We start from the raw sequence: 13,513 nt of genomic DNA on the forward strand, positions 1-13,513 counted from the left end.
CACTTTCTTGTAGTACTTTCACGTGTAGTTTCTTAAATCACTGTACAGCAGTTCCTCTTGCTCCTCCGTCGCATTTCCATATTATTTGTAGCACTTGTAGTACTTCTAAAATTATTTTGTTTTTCATGATAACATCTCATTCATAGCACTTATATGATAATCACTTCCTTTTCGTTTTGTGGGTAAAATTAGATACACTTGTAGTACTTGTAGCACTATTGCCTGTTGTTTCTATTAGTTTTACCGCTGTTAATAGCTCTGTCGTAGCATTTCCACTATTTCATTATTTCCTCATAATATCATTTTACCACTGTAATGTATGTATTACCTATTCACATTCACTCACTTATAATACTTTCAAATCCATACTTTGATTACATTGATGACACTTATTTCACAAATTAATGCTACTATTAGTTCTCCACAAGGTTTGTGAACGTTTTGATAGAATTGGTATGCAAAGTTCTTTGTATAGCTAATCTTCTTGCACCTCCGTTGTATTTTCATTATAATTGTATCTCTTATAGTACTTCTAAGGTAATTTTGTAATTTATACTAGCATCTCATTCATTCGTAACACTTAAATCATTATCACTTCCTCTTCGTTTTGTAGATAGAATTAGAAACACTTATAATACTTATTTATCTGTTGCTTCTATTAGTTGTACCATTGTTAATAGCACTGTCGTTGTATTTCCATGTTTCATTATTTCTTTGTGATATTTTTCTACCGCTGTAATGTGTGTATTACTTTTCACAATCGTTTATGATACTTTCATAATCATTTTTTGATTACATTGACGGCTCTCATCTCACAAATTTATTGTACTATAGTGGTTCTCTACAAATTATGTGAATGTTTTGATATGGATTGGTGTGCAGAGTTCATTACTCTGAGAATGCTTAGCACAATAAACACATTTAGCCATAAAGTTTGTAAATGTGTTAATAAATAATGATAAGCAAAGTCCAATACCCTTTGAGGCCATAACTCCAGTAGACAGAGTCTATTTCTCTGTGAATGCATATCACTGTGAGCCCATTTGGCCACAATGTGCTAAAGTATGAAATGAAGTAGAGTCCTATACTCTGAGATGGTATATTACTATGAATACATTTCAACATTCTGTATGTGGATGTTTCAATCCAGTGTGGAACGCAGAGACCTTCACATTGCCCTCCATATTAAATATAAGATTCTCGATAATAGAAAGAACAATTAATACAAAAATAGTAATAATGGAAACAGTTGTTGTTATATCATTCTCAGACCAACTGACTACTAGAATATACCTAGCGTTTTAAACCGTAGAATAACCTACAAAACCGACACAACCTCAAAAAGTATACAATAGCCATATCAGTAATTAAATTATACTAATTAATGGGAATAATTTGACAATAGAGCGTAACCAAACTAGTGAACCAATATAGGTATCTACAGTGAATTTCAGCCTAGAAAGATTATTTATACAATAAATATATACAGTTTGGTATATAGTGACAGGGAGACGATTATATTCTGGTTTTATAACATATTCTTATAAAGTTTATAAAGTATGTATAAAGAGTGACGTTATTGATAAGACTACTATTTTTTATTGGCCAAGTATGACCTTCTTTATTGCTTATTGTTCATAGCTCATTTCTAATATTTTCATATTTAATACACTCAAATAAAAGATGTGTTGGAGTTTCTCTGTCTCCGCATATTTCACAAGTGCCATCGTTATTATGATGGAATCTATTGTGGTACTCTGCAAAGTCACCATGTGCAATCATGAATCTTGTATATTTATAATTTATTATAAAGTCCTTATTTTTTATTCGCTGGTGAACATCAGATAGATACTCAAAAAGTTCTCTTCCTTTTGTTGATTCTGTCCATCTCTTTTGCCATCTTATTATATATTTGTTCTTTATTTCCCTTTTTATATAACTTTCAGATAATTTCTTATATACTACTTTTATGTTTGAGCTGCTTGCCTCTTTTGCTAGGCTGTCTACTCGTTCGTTTCCAGGGTCGCCCATATGTGCTCTTACCCAGCTGAAAGATATATTGTTTTTATTTGCTAAGATATATTTTCTAATGTTGTCGATGAGTTCATGTTTGTTATCGTCGTCATTCAATGCTTTTAATATGGAATGACTATCTGTACAGATTGTGATTGTTATATGTTTCATGTTGTTGCTAATCCAGCTTACAGCCTGTTCTATGGCTACGAGTTCTGCCTGATAATTATTGCATCTTTTATCTAGTTTGATTTTCCTGTTGTATTGTTCTCTATTATTTGATATGTATATGTATGCAGCTCCTACTCCTTCTGGGGTTCTTGAGCCATCGGTATAAATTCTAATTTTAGTTAATGGATTATATTCTTTTATTTGTATCTTTTTCCACTCACATCTTTTCAATTGTTGATATCTTTTGATTTGATATTCTATTTCGTCTTTCTCTGTTAGTATTGCACCATATGTTATTTTTTCTTTTAAAATTTTTCGAATATCCCTCCTTTGACTTATTTCTAAGTCCATTGGTAGGAGGCCTGCCATTACACATAATGCATCATTGGACGTGGTCATGCACCTGTTATTCGTAGGAGAAATTTACGTTGTAAGCTTATTATTTTTCTTTTCATATAGGTAATTTCTGCTCTATTTCCCCATACTTGAGCGCCATAAGTAGTTATTGGTATCACTACGCCTTTGTATACTTCAGTTAGTGCAGTACCTTCTGTACTCCATTCTTTTTTTAACTATAAACTATAAAGAAAAACTATAAAAATCGGAGTTTCAAAGTCGAAAGAACAGTCTCCTCTGGATTAAGTCAAAAGTTGTGCTCTGTCTATTGTGTTGTGCTACCGCCGATCACCTAGGACGCCGCAGCTTCGAAATAGGATCGATGGACGATGCAGATGATCGGTGATGTTCTCACCGATCATCTGCGTCGTCCAGCGATCCTATTTCGTCCTCCCCAGGGCTGCGATCAAATTCGAACTATTCTCCACGCGGAACGACTATAAAGAAGAGGAACTGCCCATTTGCAGATGTAAGCATAAACGTTGCAAAATAAACGGTTTTCCTTTTGTAAAACACTAGTCATCAATTGCCGCCTCCGCCACATGCAAACTTCCCTTAAGTTCATCCTGACGCGGGATTAACTGATCCCCACCCAAAAGACGGCAACCTTATATTGATGCCGAGGAGCGGGTTTTCCAGTTCCTTATCACCACCGGTCGCAGATCATACACTTTTCATATTTTTAATTAGTACAAAATGGCAAAAAGCTTAATTTTGAAAGTAGGGAAGATGCTATCTTTGCTTTGAAACAGCCAATGGAAAGGAACAGAAAAATGCAGGAAGATTTCCACATGGTGATCATAGATCTGGAAAAGGCGTATGATAGGGTACCACGGCAAGAGATATGGAGATGTTTGAGGGAAAACAATGTTCCATAAAAATATGTTAGGCTTGTCAAGGAAATGTACGAAGGAGCGGAGACTCAAGAGTAGTGTGTGCACTACAGAAGAGTTCTCTGTCAATGTTGGTTTACATCAGGGATCGGCCCTTAGCCCTTATCTGTTTGACATGTTGGTGTGTGACGTGAAGTGTGAGGCTCCGTGGTGTATGCTGTTTGCGGATGATATTGCACTGAGTGAACCTTCCCAAATTAAGGCTGAGAAAAAAACTGGAAGATTGGAGGAAAGTTTTGGAAGAATAGGGCATAAGGATTAGCAGAACTAAAACACCATCTCTTGGCAAAAAAATAAAAAATTCTAATTGTTATCTTGATGACAATACATTGTTGGCTTTCAGATTGTTTGTCTGCAATTTGTAAACATTGTAGACCTATGAATTCCCACTATCTTTCCTTAATTTCGACAATGGGGTCAAATATATGAAAGACGAGAAAAAATATGTAAACCTTAGGGACAGGAAGCCACGATTAATTATATAACGAATTTCCAAAGCAAACCTAAACTGATGTTATTTCAATTGAAATATTTTTTCCCTTAAGGTGTTAGATAGATTCCTGGCACGACTCTGTTGTTAAAGGAAAAGTGTGATGTACAGGGAAAAGCCACTAGTAATTTGAAGGGGAGTACATTTTTGTGAAATTTGAAATTTTATGCATATTTCTCATTTTCGCTAATGATTAGAGAAACGAACAACGGAACTCATGGGAATTTTTATAACCCCTTTGTATTAAAACCAACCGTTCTCACGCGATAACGACGTAAAGTTACACTTAACGTCCGTATTCGTCATTTGTTTTAGTCCTGACGATAATTTTTACATCTAAATAATCAGTCCCGTGATATATTTTCCCACCGGGAAGCTATAAAAGTCACTTTTTTCCCCCCTCAGGGGAGTCGCTGATCGTCAGTCCATCGAACGTACATCGCCGAGCCTCGGATTATTCATTCCCGAGTCGCAAAAATTTGACCTAAAACTACATGTGATATTCAGTGCCTCAACCTACGACAACCTCAGACGTTCTTCCTCCGAAACGCTCCTCAGAATTTAGCCTCTGAGATCTTCTAAGAGGTATGATAATTGATTACTGTAAACTCTCTCTCCGTCCCCCTATGTGTATTTGAGAGCTAGCTACCGCGTACCTCGATAGAAAGCTATCGTAGTTAGATCTGTAATTGTCTAGTTGTTGGTTCAATACGATCTTGTTTCATTGTTTAAAGATATCTTTACTTGACTGTCGCCTGCACCTTATCGTCGACTCAACTGACCTTCCTCCACTCGCGTGGAGGGAGGACTGATACAATGAAACCTAGCCATCCTTGACAAGTGAGTAGGTCATCGACCTGTCGCCGGAAGGGGCGGTACTCACATTTTAAATTAAATACATTAAAACTGATTGAAAATCGCAGCTCGACATTGTGACTTTGTCACAATATATAATTGCTTGTCTGAGTACGAAAGGTATAAGAAAATGGTATTATTTCCATTGTAATGAAGAATTTTCACCCCAGAATATTCTTAGCTAAACACGAAGATTTAGAAATAGAGAGTGCAGCTATTACACTTAATTATAATAGATATTACTACTAAACTACAAACATTACTCATACTAAAGATAAATCAGGTGTAAGACGATATCAGTAACATCAATTTTATCTTGAGGAAACCGTGTTTTATGTTTTCTTTCTTGCGAAGACACAATGCAGTGACAGTAGATTTAAAACACTGGGCAAATTTTCATCCTTTATTCGGTTGGTAACCGAATAAAGGATGAAAATTTATTCTCATCTACTGTCACTGCATTGTGTCTTCGCAAGAAAGTAACATCAATTCTTTAAACAGTCACAAAAATAACAGTAAATTTATTTGCCCTTTCCTGATTAATCTGAATTCCTCTATTTGCAGTTAAGAATTTAAAGCATGTAACCATTTTTTATATCTGAGTCATTGGTTTTAATGTTTAACAGAAATATAATTTCATTGACTCTAAAAAATCGATTTAGGCTTGGTTAAACATATGGCGTTACTGCAGAACCAATATTAAAACGTAGGAACCAATATTAAAACGTAAATCAAATGGAGCTCTGCACACATATCTCTTGTGATGATATGTTGCGCGTGTTCGTTTTGCGTGTGCAGTTTGCATGTGGCACGAAATTCCGCAATGGTAAATACAATTCCAGCCTTCCAGTATCTTGTTGTACAGTACGTTAATCATTGTACCAAATAAAGATATCGTCTAACTTAATTACTGGTACCAATGACAACCTTAGAGAACCTTTACTTCCGGTAACAAAAAGTCTAACAAAGCGTCCAACGAACGCTTTCGACCTTACCCAAGGTCTGCTTCAGGTTAAAGAACAATCGAATTCCAAAATCGAAATGCTTGGAATAGAACATTTCAACATATAAAACAAACAGAGACTTCGCGCTTGCAAATACTTAAATTCAACATGTACAGTACATATAAAGCAACCCCTGTGTACTTATTACTTGAGGGTCCAACATGACAGTAAATAATATACATTCAATTGTTCTTAGCGTTGCCATGTTCCTCAGTCACACGATAATGTGTTACCTCCGTAAAATTGATGCACTTGCCCGTCAAGCCGGCCTGACGGGCAAGTGGGCCTGCGATCGGATCTGGTAGTGTCGAAAAACCCCAAGAATTTTTCGGGGGTGTGTTCCATCCGAATACGTTCGGTCCCGTTCCTCACCGCCAATAATGGGCTTAAAAAAGTGGCGTTTTTAGTACAAACAGTACGGAAACAGTTAAATAAAAAAGCCAGACTCAAATAGAAATTATGTCTATTGTTGTCTAACACGAATGTGCAGTGATCAATGGCAGCATTAAGCCGAAATTGTCCATTGAATACGTAATGCTACGGTGCAAGATCAGTGAGGAATATTGATACGATGTTGCCTGTGATGTTAATTGTCATTTGACGTTATCATTAATATTGAAGTGATACGTATTGTCATTGATAAAATATACGTATTACTTTAATAGTAACAAATTACAACATTCAAAATAATGTGCACGAATAGTCTACTATATTGTATATTAAAATACATTTAAAACAAAGATGCTACTTGAAAAGATCTATATACAAGGATTTTTTACCATTAGATTATATACATAGTTCGGCGCATACCGGTTCTTTGAAGTTCAATTTATATTGTTAATATATTAAAAATTGTAAGCAATATCACAAAAGAAGAATATATGACACGTTTCTAAAAGAATAATAATGTTATAAGCTGTATTTAAAATTTTTATACTTATAAAATACACAAGTAAAAAGTTAAAGATGAAAAGTCGGTACAGTACTTTCCGTACTTTGGTGTACACAATCCAATACAGTGGAACCTCGGTATACGACCTTAATCAGTTCCTGATGTTTGGACTTATACCGAACAGGACGTATACCAAACCAACCTTTCCCATAAGAAGTAATGTAAAAATGATTAATCCGTTCTCATGTTAAAAAAAAAATAAATAAATCCTCTTGATATGGTATGTTAATGGGGTTGTAAAATAAACTAAACACTGTTTGAGCATATTAATAAAAAAATAAATTCTATTATAGACTTTCAAAGTTATTACAGTAATAATGGCAAATAATTGCTTCTGATACGCTGTCGCCAGCACACTGTTTTTCAGTTATCCAAAGCAAAAGCAATTTCTCAACATGATCTAATGTCCCCGATCTCTGTTTAGAAATTAATTTAACCCCTTTCGCTACGTTAGCAGATTTTAATAATGTCTTTATTTTTCACAATTGTCGATATCGTCGTTCTGGGAATACAGTATGCAACACAGTGGCGTAGCGTGGGAGTCAGCCGCCCGGGGCGGAGGAAAATTTCGCCCCAGCCGTATTTAGGTATCTCAATTTAAAAGTCTAAAATATACAGTAATTCTAAAGAACTTGTCGGCAAGAACAATCATCATTATTGTGTATTGTACAAGTTACAAATAAAAAAGTCATGTATACATGTTTTGCAATATAATAACCACATTTATTACAAAAATTTTTACAAGATATTATTATTATTTATTGTAAAATTTTACCTCTCCCTAAAAGTGCCGACCGGGGCGGGCCGCCCCCACTACGCTACGCCACTGATGCAACAGTTAAATCTCGAACACGCATGCCACTTTCATATTTCTCAACAATCTCTTTTTTCAGTTCCATTGTGATTCTAGTCATTTTTTTAGTTTTCTGTTGCTTTTCATTTGCCTTTTTGCAATTCATGATTAATAAAAAGTTTTACTTACAAATTAAAATCAGAAGAAATTTAACAAAGTTATAGACTGTGCCACCGAGAACATCTAGTCTGGTCTAGAACACCGATAGTGCTACTTGTTCATAGATGGCGCGTATAATTGAATTCATAGATGGCGCGTATACTTGAATTAAGTCGTATACCGAGAAAAATTTGTTTCGTCCAAGCAGGACGTATTCCGAATTGGACGTATTCTACAGCAAACGTATACCGAAGTATCACTGTATGTTGATTTAATACTAAATAATACAAATTTTAAATTTTGTACTGTCTGCCAATCTTTAATTCACAAGGAAATCGTCACAGAATTTTAAATACAATTGTAACAGAAGGATTACAGTACAACTTTGATTTTTTACCCTCATCTAACAATCGTATTACAACTGTTCCTGAGACCTGGGGAATTAAGACAAACAAGGATAGGTAACTCCAGCAATTTCTCGTAGATGGTATGCTTTTTATAATTGAAATTCACAGTCTCTCACAATTCAGAAGCTCTACCACGAGTTTAGACAAACCTTACTTACTGTCTAGCAGGCGGAAAGAGCCAACAATGACAAACAAAAGTTAAACATACATTTCGTGTATACGAATAAACATTTAATTTGTTGACAATCTTTTTAGATTTTCTGCACTCGTAATATAATTTTTTGCTTTGTGTATATGGGAAGGTATTCAAAACACTTGATTTGTTATTTAAATGTATTATTGTTATAACATGAGAAATAGATTCCATTTTCAGGCGCTAAAATACAGTCAAATTTGCTGTGTTCTTTGTCCTTTTTTGTATCCTTGTCTATCCAACAGTTTTGTGTATGTTGGAACATATTAAAAATACAAAAAAATAAACATTACGTACTTAGTGAACATCTGCAACACCTAAGAAGAAACATCGTATTAGGAAAATGAGCATTGTTCTCTGGCAGGGATACCAGAGAACAATACAAATTTCGTTCAGATTCGTTCGAGCGTGTGGGTAGCGTCAAAATGTATGAACTGAATTATCCTGCTTTACCTAATTCTTTCAAAAAATTAACAGTTTGTGAGCCGTTTACCTTACGACAAATTAATGGAGTACATTACAGAAGATTTTGAATAATATCTAGCAAAAAATAATAATTTAGAAATATCGATATCAATATATAAACGGTCAAAATATCGTAACTTTTTAGGAATTATCACATTCACAGAATCCGTAATCACTAACCAACCAACAACTTGATTTTACCCAGATGCATTTCGGAAATTATAATACTGTATTTACTCCCCGATGGGTTTTCTTTCATAAAGGAAAACAAGTCACAAGCTATCTTCTAATACACTAATAAATACATAAAAAGAACTACGTATAATATAGAATATACAATCTCTATAATACAATAACCATTAAAAGCCATTAAACACTTTAATTGAAATGTTAGAATTAAAAGGTAATCTTAGGATAAAATCATTTTTAAATATTCTTTAAAAACATTGTCTTAAAGTTATTTAAAAAAAGCTAATATATTGTAACAGAAATTACAGTATTACCCGTATTCCTTATAAACGATAATTTGTTATACATTGCCCTTGCTGTTTTTATTTTCACGGGCGTGCTTGCTGGTGGGGTTTACTGTGTAAGGTCCCCTCCGAACTTTAGCGTAAAGCAGTTGGACGTATCTAATTTTAAATTACATTTTGTCATTTTATTTTGAGCTTCTAGCGTGAAGGTTAGAATATTATCCAATCATATTTAAATCTTTTGTCAATCGATGTAAATAACAAAAACTGTGATTTCAGAGAAACTTCATTTCAACTGTTTTTCCACTGAATGTAACATAAATATAAACATATTTTTAAAAAAATGTTTAAATTTATCAACGATTAAGTGTAAAGTGGGGACGTCGGTTTCTCCCACACTCGATTATTGAAAATGTGAAGTCCCGAAATTTTTTTTGGCATTCAATGCTTACTTTCATATTTTCTCTGTCACGTCATTCGCCAACGCTCCAACAGCCGAACACCGCTCTTCCTGCCCTCTATTGGATAAAAACTAATTCCATGTTCATTAATTATCTGCTCAAACAACTTTCTATTTATCATATTTGACTCTGAATGCACTATCTTCAACGTATTAAGATTAATCCGACTTCCGTTCCTCACGCAACGTTTAACTACACTCGAGTTCTTGTAATCATATTGCTCTGACCAGCTCTTCAATTCTTTCTCGTAACTCTGTCTCTTTAAATTCACAGTTAAATCTGTATACTACTCTACTCCCACTTTTTTCAGCCTCCCTTTTTCCTTCTGTTGGTACTCTCGACTTATATATATATATATATATCTTCTATTCTATTTACTTGAGCGGGGATCGTTACAATATTACTTTGATAGAAAATTTTGTTAATATGCTCAATAAGCTTCTGTATTTCAGTTATTTCCTCAAATGTGTGATTCTCTAATTTAGTGATAACTTACTCCTCCTTTTACTTCTTTCCTTATACATTTTATTTTTGTTAACCATGTATTAATATACGTTTATTATATCTATTTAAGAAAAACTCCCAATAATATATTATACCTCATCTTATTTTTTAGTGTATGTGCATATTTTATTATTGTCATATAATAGAAAGCAAATACAAGTACAAAAGAGGATACACTCCAAATTGTTTACTTTTTCATCAATAGCATACATTCTCAGAATCGCCAATTTTGAGCCAACGCACGACCCCAATTGTATCCCATCTAACTGTATATAAAACTTTTCTTTAAATTTGAAATACAATTGTTTCTATTGGCAAATTCTACAGCCGTTATAATCTGATACTGTACATTCAGTTTTTGCAATGATAGTTTCATTTTGTCTAATGATATTTACAGATACGTGCTCTCAATATTTAAGGAAATCATTCTGCCATCGTCATAAACTTTTTTCTAATTTTCTAAGGTTTTGTGTTAATTCATTAGCTTATTTTATGCTGTATTGAAAATATTGTTATATATTATACATTTATAATGTCATAATGTCCATAAGGAGTCAACTTTAAAAAGATTTCTGTCTTGATGCGAATCCTGAATTCTAAATTGTCTTTAAGATCATGTTAGCCTTTATATTCCATCGATTTCTCCTCCCTCAAATTACTTACAATACTTTTTAACTTTTATATTTATTATCAGTATAATCTTGTCTAAATTCTTCACATTTACCATTTCTGGATATTTCTGTTATCAAAGTCTCTTTTAGTGGATTTCATAGTACAATCATCTGTTTTGTTTTATCTACATTAAACGCCGTCAAATCACATATTCTAAGATATTCATTTACCTTCTATTATTTTGCTCTATATTTAAATGTATTTCTCTTTCTCTTCTGAGATAGTTTGCACCTTTTCAATACTTCTTGCCAGTGATCTCTAACCGTTTTTTTTTTATCTCTTGTAATTCTTTCAACCAAACTTTCTATCTGCACCAGCATTTCCTTGTATTTTACATTACTTGGATCATTGAATGATAATCCATATGACAAAATTTTTCTATATCTATATATCAATACCTTATTATAAAAATCTCAACCTTTATCTTGATACTTTTAGCCAAGATTAATCATTTGTCGAAGTCATAAAAATATAAGCCAAATAACGTAAGCCTCCCGCAATCCCCTTCGAACAAAATAGAAGAACGGATAACCTTGAGTGTTGAAGAAAGGCTTTGGTTCTATGGTATGTCCTTCTGGATGTCGAAGAATTAACACTGCATGTTCACAGTTAAAATAGAGACGAGTCCGTGTAAAAGTGCAGAAATCAACTGAATACTTTTAAGTCTAATGTAAATTGCTCATGCTCTAATACAAAAACTAATGAACAGTGTAAACGTTGTGAAGATGAACGAATACAATTGAAGACATCATCTTTTAGTATCTGTAGTCGTTTTGGTCGCTAGTTTGAACGCAGTGTAACTTCATCTTTTCTTGAAACGAAATATTCTACGTTGATTATTGTACGCAAGCTTCAACAGTTTGAGTATATCTCATCAGGAAAACTGATAATATCTGGGATATATAATAAGAAAAATACTGTAAAGAGAAGGATCCACATATTAACACTCGTGTGGAGGATAATTTGACAAAAATGACAATATTTTATCTTACATCAATAAGCGATTCCTTCTTAAAAGAAAAGAAATTCATGCATTTGTATCCAATTTCTGTGTTCAATATATTTAATAATACCTGAAACTGTAGAGAAACAATTAATAACAACAATAAAATACATCCATGTGATGTACCTCATTACCATTGTGAAATGATTTCTTTCTTCTACTTGAAAGTACACGTCCATTGATAAAGAGACGAATCTCTGCACCTAAAATAACACGGTAATATAAATTTCAAATATGTAAGAGACATTTTAAGTAGAAATTAAGCTTGTTTCTTTAGAAAATATATTAAGTTTTATTATATTTATTTCTTTATAAAGTTTGGAAATAAAGATTATCTTACGTTTGACGGAACAGAAGACAAAATTGCAAAATACACGAAAGAAAAACATTCTATTATAATATAAAAAACGAATGGAAGTAATAATTCTTTTTTGTAATTTTCGGATAACAATATATATACAAAGATAACATTTGTAAAGGGTACTAGTATCACTACAGTAATGAAGTTCAACTCTTGCAGGATGTGATCCATCTTCTTAACAAAACAATGGATTAAAGAAATTTCTGTAAGCACTGATGTGCATTCTTTTGTACTTCTTTCCTCCATTTTCTCTTTTAGATGTGTGTCAAATGTTTCTAACAACCAAACGCTGACGTACGATAGACACCACATAAATCCCGTCATGTATACTACGACGTTAAAAACGATAACCAAAGCTATGGATATGTGAAAAATACAGAAAATTTCCTGCCATATCGAGTTTTTATATTCGAAAATTCTAAAAAACACATAGGTAGAAGTTGATAACAAAGAGAAAATGACAGCAAAACAAGTAAACAGAGAAACGGTAAGATCTACGAAAATCTGCAACTTTGAAAAGGAATTTTCTTTGTGTTTTATTTTTTCATCAATGACATTTATAGCATCTTTAATGACGAAAGATTTCCAACGAAATAATGAGAAAATAACGATAGAATGCGTTATGACCATTAACACAAAATAACGGAAATTTCTTCCAAAAGTATTCCAGAGTTGTGGAACAGAACAGGAACTAAAGGAAACGTTTGATTTGAGAAGATACTTGGAAGTTTCCTCTGGAAATACAACTAAGATCAATGTAATGGATAGGAAATACAGTTGAAATATCATTATTGTTGCCGATAAATAATCGTTTCGTTCGTAGATGAATATTCCAAAGATTTGTAGGATTTTAATGTAAGGCTGGAGAATTTTGCGAAGAGAATTATTCATGATGTTACAATATCCAGAAACTCGATGCACATTCGACTTTACTTGTACACGTATTTTCTATTGCTAACGTGCTTCTCTTATGGCAAACACGCAATACATCAATATTTTTATGAGATGAATTTTAAATGGCTTTGTAAACATTCGAAAATTAGATTTTCAAATTAGTTTGGATAAGTGAACATTAGAATATTAGAACTTGTCCTGACTAGGCAAAAATATACGTGGCAGGAAGATAATTAGTAAATTAAAATAATGCAAGTGTGAGACCGAAATGTAGTTATTAATCACAAGATCGATAAATGCATTTAAATTCTTCGTAATAAATCGATTGACGTTAGGCTTTAAAGTACAGATTTA

The 13,513-nt window shown here is 33.2% G+C and overlaps 1 protein-coding gene across 1 annotated transcript; it reads right to left on the reverse strand.

The window, feature by feature from the left end:
• Positions 1–1,635: 1,635 nt before the first annotated feature.
• On the reverse strand, positions 1,636–2,583 carry LOC136974335 (uncharacterized). Its single transcript, XM_067269190.1, has one exon. It carries the CDS (start codon positions 2,581–2,583, stop codon positions 1,636–1,638), a length of 948 nt encoding a protein of 315 aa, XP_067125291.1.
• Positions 2,584–13,513: the final 10,930 nt, after the last annotated feature.

The sequence above is a fragment of the Centruroides vittatus genome, unplaced genomic scaffold (assembly GCF_030686945.1).
Source record: "Centruroides vittatus isolate TY-2023 unplaced genomic scaffold, ASM3068694v2 contig_347, whole genome shotgun sequence".
Classification (NCBI taxonomy): Eukaryota; Metazoa; Arthropoda; class Arachnida; order Scorpiones; family Buthidae; genus Centruroides; species Centruroides vittatus.

Excerpts from the sequence above, each read along its gene's own strand:
- LOC136974335 (XM_067269190.1), bottom strand. The coding sequence starts at position 2,583 with ATGACCACGTCCAATGATGCATTATGTGTAATGGCAGGCCTCCTACCA.